This window comes from Mixophyes fleayi, chromosome 12 (genome assembly GCF_038048845.1).
Source record: "Mixophyes fleayi isolate aMixFle1 chromosome 12, aMixFle1.hap1, whole genome shotgun sequence".
Lineage (NCBI taxonomy): Eukaryota > Metazoa > Chordata > Amphibia > Anura > Limnodynastidae > Mixophyes > Mixophyes fleayi.
Genome location: NC_134413.1, coordinates 27,812,640 through 27,829,448, shown reverse-complemented (window position 1 = coordinate 27,829,448; position 16,809 = coordinate 27,812,640). Strand labels below are relative to the sequence as shown.

The window sequence follows — 16,809 nt, the reverse complement described above, 5'->3', positions numbered from 1 at the left end:
AATAAAGAAAACTCAGCAAACATAGCCAGTGACACGCACGCACAGGATGACTCATATGGAGGTAAAACCTCAGACAGCCACAAGCTAATCAGACCCCCTTTTAGAGGATAAATTAAGCAAACCTCTCCATACCCTCTTTGAACAAGGCAAGCAATGTGTGTCATGGGTCAGCCTTGCTCAGAGCAGAAACTATCCCTAAAGCGCTGCAGATGGCCTATTATATCGCTTAAAATAACCCGATTTCCACCTGCATAAAGCCATAATAGTCTGAACCGAACAACCCTCTGAACCTGTACAGTAGCAGCATCTAAAAGAGTGAGTACATAATCAGCAACCTTCAAACCAAGCTTAATTACACATTTCTGGAAAACAGCCTTAAATTGGAATTTAGTTAAAGGAGACCCATCCCAAAGCCTCAGCCAATTACCACCGGGAGTAGGATCCATACCCAGATAAACTGAATCTAGCAGCACTGAGCAAACTGTGACATCCTCCCTGCATTGCAAAGTGATCCAATGCCCTTTACCGAGCGGGTCCATTTTAAACCAGTGGATCTTAAAAATTAAACAATCACCCCTGGCAACCACACTCTTATGCAGTAAAGAACCTTATTGCTGTTCACCAAGAGCTATCACGGAACCAATAGCACAGCGAGAACCCGGCAAAGCAAAAAGTGTGGATACATAACTCATTCCCATACCTGCTCCACCAGGAACCAATGGCACATTGCTAGTGGCCAGGGAACCATGGGGTGCAATTCAGAAGACTGCAACAGATCTGACCTCGCTGAAGCTAAATAGGACACTGCGGTCGAGGGAGGGACAAGCTACAGCAAGTGAAGATTAGAAATGTGTCCAGCCGCAGCTAAATTAGGACCCTGGACATGGCCATATCCTGATACCATGGCTTCTAATGAATTTTGTAAAGAGCCAGGCCCTGGATATTGAGTAATAGCAAATGAAGAACTGTTGAAATACAGGCTTAGGACTGGAAAGTGTTAGTGAACGGGGAAAAACCAGAGGACTGGAAAGGAGAATTAAAGGGAGAAAGAGCAGAAACGGGATCCATCCAGATCCAAAACCTGGCCAATGTAAAGCGGGGTGTGCAATACCAGAAAAAGGGGGAACCTCCAGAGGCAGGGCAGGAAAAAAAGAGGAATCCAGCATGCAAGGGATCAGATATATTCGCCAGTGAAGATCCAGGAACCAGTGCTGGGGTAGACATGGCCCCAGACTCACCCCTTGCCTAGCATTAGGGTCAGGACAGGTGCCCAGCATGGTGGGCTGCACAGAGTGATTCGAAAGGGGCAGTGAGGAGCGTCAGAGCAGTAGGAGAATTATGGGTGAGCTGGGCATTAATAAATGTAGCTGATTCGAGCAAAGGCTGGGATGATGCCAGCACAGGGGGTGAGGTAGCACTAGTAGCTAAAGCTGTGAAATATGGGGCAAAGGAATGGGCAAAACTTCCGCGTTGCCCTGGGCGGTAGCCACTGACTGTCTCCCTGCAAGAGATGGCAACATGCCTTCACAGACCTCACAGAAAATGACTGCCTTTGTCATTAAAGGAGGTTTAGGTCTCACCCCTGATGCAGTTATTTGCTGTTCTGGCTATATATTAGAAAATGTACCACTATATTGTGAGGCAGGAAGGCAACAGAGATTTATCACATCCCTGTTGCTAATGTCAAGTACCCCCACCCCCAGCAACTATGGTCGTATTGACAGCAGGGGGAGGGGGATCAGGAGTGATGGGGCAGACAAAGGTGCCAGTAGGAGCAACGGAGGGTCCTCCCTGAGAGCCTGCCACTGCAGCAGACGTAGGCGCCAAATTTGGCATCTGTGCATGCACAGCGGTGCGCTATGCCACATGCACAGAAACACAACCCGGGGCTGCTGCTTAGCTGGAGCGCCCCTCTTGCTTGCCAATAGCTTGGCAAGCGAGTGGGACAGGGGACTCACACTGCGGCGCGTCCAGTGAGTGGGGTCTCTTTGGATGCATCATTATTCAAATAAGGTGGGGGGCGGGGCCAAATTTGACAGGTTGTAAATAGAGAAAAGGGGGAAAGCTAAAAAACAAAATAAGGATGAAGAAACAACAATAAATGAAAAAAAAAGAATTAGGGGGTAAAAGTGAGAAAGAAAATGAATACAAATACACAGTGAAAAAATTGTGAAAAGCCAGTGAAAAAGAGAGAGACAATTAAAGAAATATATAGAAACAAAGACAAAATGAGAAAGCTATTTGACAAAAACACAAAACAAATGAGAAAAGACAAATGGAAAAGGCACAGCAATTCACAAATATACTTACCAACAAGTCCAGTCAGGTTATACTCACCAGAACTTTCCAAAAGGAAACAGAAAGCCAGCTGACACTGACAGCCTTTATCATCATCACCATTTATTTATATAGCGCCACTGATTCCGCAGCGCTGTACAGAGAACTCATCAGTCCCTGCCCCATTGGAGCTTACAGTCTAAATTCCCTAACATACACAGACAAACCGAGAGAGAGAGTAGGGTCAATTTTGATAGCAGCTAATTAACCTACCAGTATGTTTTTGAAGTGTGGGAGGAAACCAGAGCACCCGGAGGAAACCCACATAAACACAGGGAGAACATACAAACTCCACACAGATAAGGCCATGGTGACGGGAATTGAACTCGTGACCCCAGCGCTGTGAGGCAGAAGTGCTAACCACTTCGTCACCGTGCTGCCCATATAAGCCTTCCCTAGCGTAGCCCCTCCCTTACCCCCTATACCCATTGGCTAATAGTTCATTACCCATTATGCTAAGTTAACTCTTGCTAAGCTCAATTCTTTTTCTTCAATATTTAACAATCTTGGCGTTTATGTTACTTAGGGCCAATTCATACTCTCTGTTATCCAAATACTTACACTGGTGTTTCTAGTGCTATTCACTTCATCAGTTTTGAATATATACTATAAGGGCTCTGACCCTAGTTACACAAGAGGTGCTGGTTATGTATTTCTTCTCAATAGATAAAGTCCATTCATCATTTTTAATGCTGTTTGTCCACTTTGCAGATGCTGTGCGGGAAGGAGATCCCACGGTGGGTCAATCGTTTAGCTTACTTCAGCTCATGCATCCCCTTTCTTCAGAGCTGCCTTCCTAAAGAATGGCTGACACCAGCAGCCCTACAGAGTCACATCACTCTCGGCCTTCAAAAAGAAGACCAGGGAGAGATCACAGATGAGGATTCTCCATCCACATCGGGTGTGGCTGCAACAGCAGCTGCCTCCACTGGGGCTTCACGAACCTGTAGACACACTAGAGTTTAAATAACATTGTGTTCTTCAGGACTACCACTTTTCAATGACTAGACAGGACGTTACTGTATTTCAACTCAAGAACCAACATCATCTTGTTAAATAAGATTTTTTAGGTGGAATTATCCTGTTTTTCATGTTTTCTCTTCCCCACTATGTGTGATTCTTTGCGTTTACAAAGGATCATGGTTAAGCAAAAAAGCAACACAATTTTCTTTCAAAGGTTAATTCCCAAGGAATTCACAAGTTTCCAGCATCCATGTGTGTATTTGATATGGTTTTGTTTTTTTTTTATGGTTTTTTTTTTTTGTTTTTTTTAAGGTCTTCCTTAAATACACCCAGAACCTACAAACAGTGGAAACTGCATCTTATTTGCTGAAACACTGTTCATGATAATGTAGCCAATCAATGTATTAGGAACTAGTGGCATCTCAGAGACAAATTGGTAGGCAACAGTCATAAGTTATAAAAAAAATGGCTTCCTCTACTGTGTGTAGGTGACAGGTGCACTTTACATATATTTTATATTTCAAATTATTTTCATACTTATTTTTTTTCTGATAATAGTCCATCATTATTGAAGATAAAATACAGTAAGACAGATTTTAAAGGGTTTACTGAACTGTGTACAAGAGCTGAGAATACTCTTATTAATTGGATAACTTCCTTTTCTAGAACAAAGCATTTATGTACAACCATTTTATATCATTTACAGCTATGCATTGTCTTTATTAAATATGGCTAATCCTATTGAACACAATTTTATAAGGATTAGAAGTTATATTGCCCATGGTAAGACTATGGTTTCAATGATGAGGTATTCACAGCCTCTAACACCCATTCTTTTGCACTTAAATTATTTATTTATGTATGTTTTGTTGATTTTAGTCAATTTGTATAAAATACATAAAACAGTAATAATAATAAAAGAGTAGAATGTGAAGAACTGTAAAAATGTTTTGAGCTAACGTTTAATCTCTTTCATATCTGTGTTACTAGCTAGAATAATACATGCTCTGAAATTAGATGTAGAGTGGAATTCTGTGTCTGGGCTCAACAGAATAAATAAGGAAACTCTTACAGTTGAACAGTTTAAATAATTTTACTCTGAATTCATAATGCAATATTCCCAATTTCTCAAACGGTGGCAAAACAAATTATGGCCATGCACACAGACATACCCACAATCTTTTCTGGTAAAAACTCTAAATTGTTGGACAATACCTACCAACATTCCAGGATTAAAATTGAACACATCGCGATCTGGCCAGGCCACGCCTGATTCTATGCGTAAGCTCAACACCTTTCTGACTCCAAGGGGGAGATTCAATTAATGGCGATGTGCTGCGTGGACATCGCAGCGATATCTGGCTGCACACATTGCCGGCCATTACGGTAGGAATCTCTGCTCATTTCTCTGTGCTCCTCTATGGGGTACGAGAAATAATGATTACTGCCATGTAGCAATGTGTCAACGTGGAGACACAATGTACTGAACTGAATCCCCCTCCAACAAAAATTGAAAGGTCCTATGAAATGTGGGACTAATTAGCAGGTATGCATCACCTATTAATGGTAAAACAACACTGTTTGGGAGGGGGTTATGATAATGATACAAAAGTTCTCTGCAAAATCAGGAGAATTTGTTCCACAGAACCCTAATTTTTAAAATGTATGTAAAAGTACTACAGTGCTGTAACTATATGCAGTAACATACACACCAAGAAGCAGGATTCATCATCATCAGTTATTTATATAGCGCCACTAATTCCGCAGCGCTGTACAGAGAACTCACTCACATCAGTCCCTGCCCCATTGGCGCTTATAGTGTAAATTCCCTGACATTCACACACACACACACAGACAAAAGTTAATTTTGATAGCAGACAATTAACCTACCAGTATGTTTTTTGGAGTGTGGGAGGAAACCGGAGCACCCGGAGGAAACCCACTCAAACAATAAATAATAAATGCCACTGACAGGTGTAAGTTCCCCGTTCCAGAAACAGACAGTTAATGTAGGTATCTGGCTTATTGAGGTCACCTTATCGCGATAGGTGGTTATCCAAAGTTTAAACAAAATATGCACAGACCACCTAATTTATTGTCCTGATATTACATAGTAATGTCTGAGAGTTTAATTTACATATATTTTCTATTGTGTTTTAAAAGAGTCCCATTTATGCATTTTGCAGTCCAAACGTAGGCATAAAAAGTATTTTTGAAAAAGTGTACTTATGTGTGTACATGGGTCACACACATCACAAGATAGGTCCAACTCAATACAGCAGTATCTCTGCATCAGGCGTACATCTGTGTGTACTTACACTCCACAATAGCTTAGAGATGCGGCTTCACATTGATACTAGTGAATGTAAACATTACATTACCCTTTACGTACACAATATAATGTAATGGAAGTGTCATATATAGTGATAAATTTTAAAGTTGCCTTTTCCATATAAAATGTAATGAATTATAAACACCCCTAAATCCTTTGTTTACCAATTAAAAATCCCATTGGCAATCTTCTTTCCTGCAGTAGTACAATTGGAAATAACAAATAACTAATGTGAACTTGATATAATATAGCCGCCAGGCTAATGAATGAAGTACAATCAGGGGTCAATACACAAGCAGCCAATCAGGGGGAGCTAGATAGTGCTCTTGTGTGATCATCATGACATAACTTTACAACAAGCCTCCAGTACCTGCTGTAAAAGTCACGCATACTGAAAAACCATATCTGGGGATGTGTCCAGTCATATTAGGTCATGTCTTTATGAGATGTGCTACACAACATAAAAACACCTTTACTGTACTCAACTAACATTTGTCTGTCTCTCCAGGTGTAAAGTACTGCAAGACAGTACTAGATACAGATGAATTTTGGTATGCATGCACAGTATGAAAATGTGCATATCTATGCCACAAAAATTGATTTACACCAAACACTATATGATGCCCAATGGTGCTTAGAACGCTCCTGCACCTTGGTTTGTATTTTATATAGCCAGCCACAGCTGTATAGCACCTCAACATGTATTTGATGAGCTAGGGTTGTATCAAATGCCAGTTTCTTTATATTGTGACTCTAGTCTGTAACCTAGTATATCAACAATCCCACGTTTGAGACCTCTATGAAAAAAAACAAAAAAAACAAAATGTGTCAGCAGAGTTCCTAAAAAGGATGTGTAGGCAGCTCCCTGGATGCAAGGGAAGTTGGGGGATAAAGAACAGGAATAAGGTTTCAATGGTGAGCATCTGTGTACAGATGTAGCTGGGAATGTCCGTAGCCAGAGCAGAGGTCTGTGCGCAGAGAAATGCTGCACAACAGCTGAGAAGTACAATAATCTGTCAGTTAGTACAATTTGCTTCCAGTGTTATATACCCCCAGAATGCAGAGGGTTTGTTATAGACAGGAAGTGAGTGTTAGGCTGACTTTAGCATGCTTCAGGCAACGTCATAGAGTACAAGTTCACTAGAATAAGAGAATGAGATAAACAACTGATGCTGTAGCTTGCCAGACAGCATAACTGTTCCCATGCCAACAAGACCAATGATCAAGTCACGTGTAGTCCGCCTGCATTTTTATTCTTGGCTCTGGGTGACTGACACAGTGGAATGTTACATTTCCTACACACCAATAGATGCCCTTGGTTTATCCGGGTAGCGGGCGTGGAAGGACAAGATTAAATATGGGGCAGAAATCCCAGAGGCAGCTTCCCAGGAACATTCTTCCAGCCCATAATTTTCCAATTCACAAGATATGTGAAGCTGTCCACCTTGAAGCCATGAATCTCACAGGTCTTCTAAGGCATATTCCAAACGCCTTACCTTGTGGGGAGGTGGAGGTGCAGAAGGACCCAAAGGGCGGAGAGCAGGTTTCAACAGAGAGAGACGAGAAACACCAGATGGATGTGTCTCACAGTTTGATCATTTCAAGTTTGATCTTATCAATCTTTTTCTTGACGTAGGAAGGGCACTCATAGTAGTCGGAGGGTTTGGAGTGGTAAGTTTGAGAAGAGATATAAATGTGTTAAAAAGGTGTTTGGACCTCTCCGCCCAACTCGCTCAATGTGTTCTCGAGTGTAGTTCGACTTTCTCTAGAGTCTGGGTCGATATCGAGGTGGAAGGTCTGGGAATGCTCTCTTTGTTGACTCTTTTCTGGCTTCACAGGCTCGTCGCCCGAAACGCTCCCAGCTTCACCCAGTCATTTCACATTTCCTAGCGATTTGGGACTCGCCCTCTCAAAAACACGGCCTATCTCCTAACCCCTCTCCAATGATACCACTATTTAATTCTCCAGAGTTCTCCCAGGGCTTCTCCCCTAAAATGTTTCAGACAAGGCTCTCACGAGGAGTCAGTTTTCTAAATGTCCTAACCTCCACGACAATTTTCCCTCAATTCTCTGATGTTCAATCCTACTTAAACATTCCTTCAAAATACTTTTATCAATACCTACAGCTCCGTCACTTTCATAATACAGTAAAAGCTTGCCTATTATCCCGATCTCTGACAACCTTTGAAAATCTTTGTCTCTGTAACTCATCTACGAAAGGCCACATCTCCACTCCATACTATGCACTTGCCCCGCCTACACTAGATCTCAGAGACCCTCACGAACTTGCTTGGGAACGTGATCTGGGTAAAACATTGTTGAACGAAGAGTGATCAGAGATACATGAGAATACTGCTTCCAGTTCCATCTGCAGTAGAATAAAAGAGAACTCCTACAATGTATTATATTGGTGGCACTATGTGCCCTCCCGGCTCCACAGACTACTCCCTGATTCTTCTGACCGTTGTTGGTGGGGATGCTCCCAGAAAGTTACCTTCCTCCACATATGGTGGACCTGTCCCAAGCTAACACGCTTCTGGGTTAATGTTAAACAATTGATTCAATTGGTACTCCAGGTTGACGTGCCACTTGAGACTAAATTTTTTCTCCTCTCTTTGGGAGCACCTTCAGCGACTCGGCACCAGAACAAGCTGGCTAGACATATTCTCTCGGCAGCTACTTGCCAAATTGCAGCGGACTGGCGACAGCAGTCTCCTCCATCCCTTCAGACTATTATTAACAGAGTTTGGCAGATACATCGAATGGAATACATGACTAGCATTCTTAATAAATCTTTTAAATCGTTCACCAAGGTTTGGGACCCATAGTTTTTGTTCTTCAAGGCTAGATCTCCTTTCTCCTCAGACTTAATAGCTATTAGTCCTTCTTCTCCCTACCTCCTTTTCTCTCTCCCTCCTCAGTTCCTTTCTTATCCTGAAGTGGATTTTGTCTCCTTATCCCTCTCTCCCTCTTCTTTTCTCTTCCTCCTTTTTTTTTCTATTAAAAATAAAAACTCTTGGTCATCATTACTAGTCTCAATACGATACCTTTATATACAATTGTTAAGAAGATACGCTGGTCGTATCATCTGGCTTCTAACTCTGTAGTCTTCTGCTAACTCTTTATACTGGTTGTATATTTGTTTGACCTTGTAAAAATACAACTTTAAAAAAAGAAAGAAAAAAAAGGGTGTTTGGGCTTAGAAGTCTAAACAAAGATGAACCCAACTTCTACCTTGACCCACCTGTATAAAATAAATGCATACACTCTACTAATAATTCAAATTAACCCTTGATTGTTTATGATGGCAGAAATAAGTTAGGAAAAAAATGTGGTGTGGTGACAAAATTCAGGATTGCACATTTCAGTGATCCATATGAATTTTGAATTTCCCATCACTGCCTGAAAACATTGCAAATGAAGCAGGACTATCTCACAGGTAGGTGGCAAATAAATGATTCAGTAACCAATCAGGCAGCACCGACCCAATGTATCTGTTTCTACAGGCAATGGTGATTGTCCAGAATTCCACATTTTGCTGGTTGCCCCTTGAGAATGGCAGTGGATGAGGATATATTTCTTTCCAACAACTAAGATTTCCTTGTGACTAATTAATTCTGTCAACTATCACTATCATGTATGGTTGTCTGAAGCAGGACATAAGCATGGGAATTTATCAGAATGAAAATTAGAAAACCATAGTTCCGGCTTGATTATAGATTGTAAAAAATGCTTTATTAAACAATAACGACAACATAATTGAAAATATAAAACAGTGATGGAAAATCTGATATACTTCTAAAGCCCTCCAACCTCCAAAGGGGCCATACATTACCTATTACTTCGGTAATGACAAAACACTCCATGCACTACAGCATTCTGGCCTGTTGGCTACAACCTCTATTGGTGGTCAAACTTGAACCAACTCCCTAGATATTTTTGAGTTATCTGTCCTGAACTAAGTTAAGTGTTCAATTGTACAATTCTCTTTTAGGTCAGTAATTTGTCTAAGAACAACAGGTGGAAGGAAACTTGAAAAATTAGTCCAACATAACTGACAACCAGCGAGTTCTCATACATACTGTGCCATCATAAATGAAACATAAGAGCTATCAATACTCATGGGGAAATTATATCTTCCTTGACACTCCATAAGAGACTTTTCTATAGTAATTGACATTCCAACATGACCCACTGTACACAATAAAAATACCATCATCCTTAACTACCCTCTTACCTTCTTATTGCAGCTACCTGGGCTGAATTAATGCAGTGCTCTTTAAAAACACCAAATTCATTTCAGCTCAGGTCTGCAAGAGGTAAATAAGTGAGAAATTCAGGAGCAGAGCACTTTGTACAGTGTGGAATAGGTCATATTGGAGGACCTGTAGCCTTCACACTTAGGGCTAGATTTACTAAGCTGCGGGTTTGAAAAAGTGGGGATGTTGCCTATAGCAACCAATCAGATTCTATTCATTCCTTTCATTTATTTAGTGCTTTCTACAAAATGACAGCTAGAATCTGATTGGTTGATATAGGCAACATCCCCACTTTTTCAAACCCGCAGCTTAGTAAATCTAGCCCTTAATGTGTATATTCAGGGATATAAGCTAATGAAGCGGAAAAAATCAGTGCACAAAAGAAAAGTGCAGTAAGCTATGGCAACCATTCTAATGTTTGCTTTAATTCTGTATACTATCACAGAAGAAAAACGAATTAGTGCAAAATTATGTATAAATCAAGGTAATAGGACCTTTACAATTAAAACAGGGTCAGTGAGCTGCATGTAGCACACATTTTACAAATTAACCTCCTGTCTGCATTGTTCACCGGTTGACATGAATAGTTTATGTGTGAAAGATTCTAAAGTCAAAATGAAAGCCTATCTATAGTTTTGTATATTTGTTCATTATTCTGTTGACAAATACACAAAGCAAACAGTCTAGTATCTACTTTACAATATATATTACAGTTTAATGGGTAGTACAGAAAGCAGACCCCAGTTGTGGTATACAATACAGATCCCAAACTGATGGCTAGTGTACAATATATATGCTGATCTGGTGGCTAGTTTATAATGCATTTAATATGGTGGTTTGTATTCAATACAAAGATGATCTGATGCCTAATGTACAATACAGACCTTAATATGAAAGCTAGCGTACAATACAAACTCATATCTGATGGTAAGTGCACAATAAAGAGCATAGTCTAATGGATAGTGTACAATACAGGTCTTGATCTGATAGCTGGTGTACACATTCCAATCTGAGTGTACTGAGTCTAGTGTACTCCAATCCTAGAAGCCAATGTAGAACAGAAAAACCCAATCCTGGTGACTAGTGTATCCCAATCCTAGAAGCCAGTGTAGAACAGACACACCCAATCCTGGGGGCTAGTGTATCCCAATCTTAGAAGCAAATGTAGAACAGAGACACCCAATCCTGGTGGCTAGTGTACCCCAATCCTAGAAGCCAGTGTAGAACAGACACACCCAAACCTGGGGGCTAGTGTATCCCAATCTTAGAAGCAAATGTAGAACAGAGACACCCAATCCTGGTAGCTAGTGTAAAAAGCAGAATCTATTCTTGGTAGCTAGTATAAAAAGCAGACCCCAGTATTACTGCCTAACATAGAAAGCCAACCTCGGTCCAAGTGACAAGTGTAGAAAGAAGACCACATTCCTAATAAATTGCAAAACCAGTAAATGTTGTAATAAACATGCTCTTATGTTTATTTTCTAATAGTGGTATTACCTGCACTATAAACGAGGAAAGAATAGAAAGCTAACTTTACAAATGGACTTTGTTAACCTACATTTTGCTTCCCTTCTATGGAGAAGCAGTCACATAATTTACTAATGTAAGTATAATTCCATTAGCAAACCACTTCATGAACGGGGAAGCTTTTTCATAAAGCCTAAAATAATGAGACTTTGGGTCCCTCTACTGACGGACAATAAAAGAACGTTTAAATTTGCAGTTTTCTTTTCCAAAAGGATTTTAATTGTTTTTCAAACAGCTTAATCATCAGTTCACATTTCTTGAGAGAAAACCAGAAAACGGGGAGTCATCACAAATGAACACTTTTGAATTAACAATGAAACGGTCCTTGTTTCAGTACAACATACCTTCCTAATATTTGAAATTTTAATCTCTTTCCCTTTTCTTGTAATGCCAGTGGCAATATATGTAAGAAAGAGCAGAGACACATTCACTAGGCATTCTAGCAGTAGATCAAGTTATAGTTAAAAATAGAACCTGACATACAAATTACAGAAAACTCTAATCCCAGATCAAGATGCATAGCTGTCAACTTTATTAACAGTGCTAATTATCTGTACACAGCTCAATGTTTCCTGAAATCTATGGGACAGGTATGTGCTCATAGATGTGAAAGGGGCGTGGCTACGCAAAACATAACTTCATTCCTGACCTTAAAGGGGTTTTCTATACTTAGATAACTTTTAATGTATCTGTGTTACTTTATACGTACTCCGGTAACTTTTACCACATATATCAGTTTACATTTTTACTTCCTTCTGTGTTTTTCAGAGATATAATTATATTGTCAGACAGTGTTTTCATTGCCATAGGATATACAATACCTCTATTGTGCTCTCTGCTTTGAATACAACTGTGTTTTAAAAAAAATAAGCACCTCAGCTGGTTAATATAAACACATGCCTGGAAAGCATGGAAGAAACCAGAAAAATAAAGCAACAATAATTTAAACAATTTTAACAATAAATAAAAATCTTTCAGAACTTAAATCATGATAAAATAGTCTATGGGGACTGCTATTGCGCATACTTGACAACTTTTAATTATTAAAGTCCCGGAGGCAGGGCCGTAACTAGGGCTGTGCGATAGGGGCGACCGCCCAGGGCGCAACACTGAAGGAGGGCGCAGTTTAGGAATATTTTAGGTTCATTTGGTTAAAATGTCGTTCTAGGGGGCGGCATTTTTGTTTCTCGCCCCAGGCGCGAAAATTTTAAGTTACGGCTCTTTCCTGGAGATCCGGGAGAGTTGGCAAGTATGCTATTGCATACGATAACAGCTAGACCACAGCAGATACCTCTGATATCTACTGTGATCCCCTAGTTATAAATAGAGGGGATACTTAAAATGCCATTTTCGGGGGATTAGGACCTTCATAAATAAGCCCCATAGACTTTAAATTTCATGATTATTAAACACTTCATTTCAACTTTTAACTAAATGGAGACATGCAGCTAACCAGTTAAATTTGGCAATTTTAAAGATGGACAATATTTTTCGAAAGTGACACCTTTTATTGCAAACAGCACGAAATAAGAGCTGGTAAAGAACTTATTTGATTTTGCATGTCCACTGTCTCTTGAGCAATGTTTAACCATCTACATATTTGCTTCACAATAACGTTGTTGCACTAATATTTCTTAGCACATATCCATAGTTTCATACCTGAAATTTCTTAACATATACTCATGGTTTATACTTTGAAACGAATGCGATATAAAACTGTGAAAGCACGACAAGAAATGTAGTCGTATCTGTAAATAGATCATGCAATGTCTTGAGCAGCATGGAACGCAGGGAACTATATGACATGTGTTTTTTTTTCCCGGGGACACATTTGAAGTAAGGACCTGCAGCCTGTTGATGCCGCTCCTAGTTGCTCTAATGTCGGAAGTTGGGTGTACTGTGTGTTGCAGATATATTTCTCCCCTGAGGTGATTGAGGTTATTACGAGATGTTGGCCACGTTATGGCAATCCTTTAAAAACAATACGACCTTACGGTATGGCGTCCCCATGATGGTGAGTTAAAATAAAAGAAAATAATTTTAGGACGTCTAAGTGAGGGTGATATCAAGGACTTGGCAGGTGTTTGACAGGAGTATCAGTGGTAGGTCATGGATGGACCCGAGTGACAAGATGACTATTTGGGAAACTGTTTATTTGTCATTTGCCCATTTAGGTTGCAATGTGTTTATTTTAAGGTATTTTATATATGTTTGGGATTATTGGCGTTGTGCAATATATGTTTACTTTAATAATTAGAAATATTACATTTTCAGCACTGTGTACACTAGAACTCTACCAATATAAAATATATTTGTAGACTCTAAGGAAAATATTTATTAACCATTGCTTTTTCAACACGATCCATTTCAATCCTTATCGCAGAAATAAAGATTGAAATGTCATGGCTATTTATTAAAATTCTTCATTAGGAACAGCATTCATGAAAAACTGCTGTTCCTGTGAAGACCTGGCTCCTATGTCCTCTATGGTGGCTATCGCAAAGTGGTCACCTTTGCTATAGTGACCGGAGGAGAGAGCAGGTAAGTTGCGGTAATGCTCTCCCCGTAATGCTCTCCCAGTAATGCTTCAGTGGCTAACGCCAGCTGATATTTAGTCATCGTGCACAAGTACCAGAAATCTTTCATTCTCGGAACTTGTTAAATTGTGCAAAATGGCATATAGGTGTCTATGGGGACTGCTTTTGCATTCTAATAGACAGGGAAAGCAGCAGATATCTGCTGTGATGCAATAGTCATAAATTAAGGGCATACTTTAATGTGTGGCTCGCAGTTTTCAGGGGATTTTAATGAAAAATGTCTTTGCTAAATATGCCCATAAGGGGAGATTCAATTCTAAGCGAAGTGTTGCCAGAGCCTCTCGCGATGAGACTCCACGGCGATATCCAGCCTGAAATCTTGGCTCATTTTTGCTTGCATCTCATAGAAGCTGTGTTTCTGTGTACAAATACTGCAAATATGGTAATTAAAACATTGCTCAATTTTGTTTGTGCTCCTATTAGGTGTGAGCAAAAATTATGGAAGACTATTACCTAGAACATCATGCAGTAACATAACAGCGAAACCTTGTGGTTCATTAAATTGGCCCCTAACCGTGCACAGCAGCCTCAGCTTTATCATTTTCTTGAAGCCATGACTTTTGCTTAAAGCATCTCCCAGACATGAGAGTACCTGATATCTATGGGTATAAAAAACTTTAACCCATCTGATGGTTGGTGCAGATCAGGGAGCATTCCTTGCAGAGTACAGATTATTATCATGTGTGCTGCTACTTCTGCACCCACATGCAAAAACAACATTTTATTTAGTGGAACAAGATGAAAACTGAGGCAGCAAAGCTTGGTGCAGATTGATTTTCTGTGGTCAGTTCCAAGAAATGAGTATGCACCTTAAAATTCAGGCACAGGTAGGTGCAAGTAAAGAAGACGCGTGGAACTAATGTTTTTGCAGTTCATAAATGAAGCTGCAGTAGCCATCCATTGAACTGCAGTACTATTGGGGCATATTTAGCAATCGTCACATTTTTTACATGATTTTTTTTATTCCTTCTCGCAATGATAAGGAATGAAAGATCGTGACCATTTATAAAAAGTGTTCTGCCAGAATGGCAGTCACGATAAACGGCTGTCTGCAGACACACAGTTTACCTGTTTCCTATATGGCCACTATTGCAAATTGGCCACCTTTCTGATAGTAACTGGAGGAGAGTGTAGGTAAGATGCTGTGAGGGACCCATAGGCTTCATTGGCTAACGCCATCTTGCATTAGCCATCGGGCACAAGTTTGATTTCCAAAACTTGTTAAATAGCACAAATTAACAGTCCTCATAGAAACCTATGGGGACTGCTTTTTTATCTTCAAAGGGACTGGGACCACAGCAGATATCGGAGATATCTACTGCTATGCACTAGTTATAAATTGATACGATCTTTCAAATTGCGGCTACTGACGTTTTCAGTGGATTTTAAAGAAAAGGGAGATTGATAAATAGTCCCCATTGTTCCAATGAATATCATTTATTTTTAAACTTGGCCATGCTTTTCTGTCTGCAGAGTAGTATTATTATTAATCTTTATTTATAGGGTGCCAGAAGGTTTCTGCAGCGCCGTTCAGAAAACAGACAGTGGACCATACAGGGTAAAACAGGGTAGAACAGTGAACAAAAATACCAATACTTCAATAGCTGAAAACATAGCTAGCACAGTGTAATTGGAGGGGAAAAATAGGTAGAGAGACAAGAGGGAAGAGGGCCCTGCTCCTAAGAGGCACAATGAGGAGTCAGAGGGGATCAATTGCAAGAGGATCGAGTATTGGGACAGGGGAAGAGAGGTGAGGAGATCAAGCATGGAGAGAAGGTTAGGTGGATGGCTGGTAGGCTATGAGGAAAAGATGAGTTTTAACTGCTCGTTTGAAGGTGCACAAAGTAGGGGACAGTTAGATAAAGGGTGGGAGATCATTCCAGTGGAGGGGGACAGCCAGAAGTAATCTTAGATTCTGGAGTTGGATGAGGTCATCAGAGTGGAGGAGAGACGACTCTTATTGGCCGAACGCAGGGAATGGGAGGGAGTGTGAATGTAGTGGGAGATGGCCTTTTAGGTGAAGGTGAGGAGTTTGAAAAGGATTCTGTAGGGGAAGGGGAGCCAGTGTAAAGCAAGGCAGAGAGGGAAGGCAGAAGAGGAACGGTGGTAGAGGAAGAGAAGTCTTGCAGCCTCGTTAAGAATAGACCTGAGAGGGGGCCGGTGAGCAGAAGGTTACAGTAATCAAGACGGGAAATAATGAGTGCATGGATGATGGGTTTCGTGTCATCCTGAGATAGGAAGGCCGAATGGGGGCAATGTTGCAGAGTTGGAAGCGACAGAGTATGGCGGTTCGGCACATGGAAAATTTACAGTTTGGGCAAGTGGATTAATTATCAAATTTTTTTTTCTCTGAGATGTTTTTTATAAGAATACATAAAAAAAGAAATGTTTGAAAAAGAGTACTCCTTTAACAGCAAAAAACATGACAGTTGTCTGAAATGAAAGCGAAAGTGAACAGTTTTGTTAACCACTTTCAAAATCTCTGTAGAATGTTCATGATTGCAGCATCTCTATTGGTCCTACCTCTTGCAGCCCACTCTAAAAGTTCACGCAACCCTGGTTTTCACAGCGGACCTATAAAATTCAGCTCCCTCTCTAGGTGGTAATGCACTTTTAAAGGTCATGGGTCCATTTTCAATACTGAAACTGTAGTGTCTGATTCCTAGCCCAACAACAAAGTGATTAATATTAGAAGTTGCTACCAATTTAGGGAACTGAGACATATGATGTCTTGTTTCTTTTAAAGCAGGTCCCCTGAGTCCTCAAATGACCTTGTCGTTTTTCATGCTGTAGA

At 40.3% G+C, this 16,809-nt stretch overlaps 2 protein-coding genes across 7 annotated transcripts in view; both read left to right on the top strand.

Annotated features, from left to right (window-relative positions):
• Positions 1-4,348, top strand: part of LOC142108965 (deubiquitinase DESI2-like) — a 77,681-nt gene extending 73,333 nt beyond the window's left edge. For all 6 annotated transcript variants that reach the window (XM_075192940.1, XM_075192939.1, XM_075192943.1 and 3 more), the window contains one exon: positions 3,049-4,348. In XM_075192940.1, the coding sequence (XP_075049041.1) occupies positions 3,049-3,303 (255 nt within the window). In that variant the 3' untranslated portion in view covers positions 3,304-4,348. The remainder of the gene's footprint in view (positions 1-3,048) is intronic.
• An 8,943-nt stretch (positions 4,349-13,291) lies between these two features.
• COX16 (cytochrome c oxidase assembly factor COX16) overlaps positions 13,292-16,809 on the top strand; it is a 63,559-nt gene continuing 60,041 nt past the window's right edge. The window contains exon 1 of the mRNA XM_075192947.1: positions 13,292-13,432. Within this exon, the coding sequence (XP_075049048.1) occupies positions 13,367-13,432 (66 nt within the window). The 5' untranslated portion in view covers positions 13,292-13,366. The remainder of the gene's footprint in view (positions 13,433-16,809) is intronic.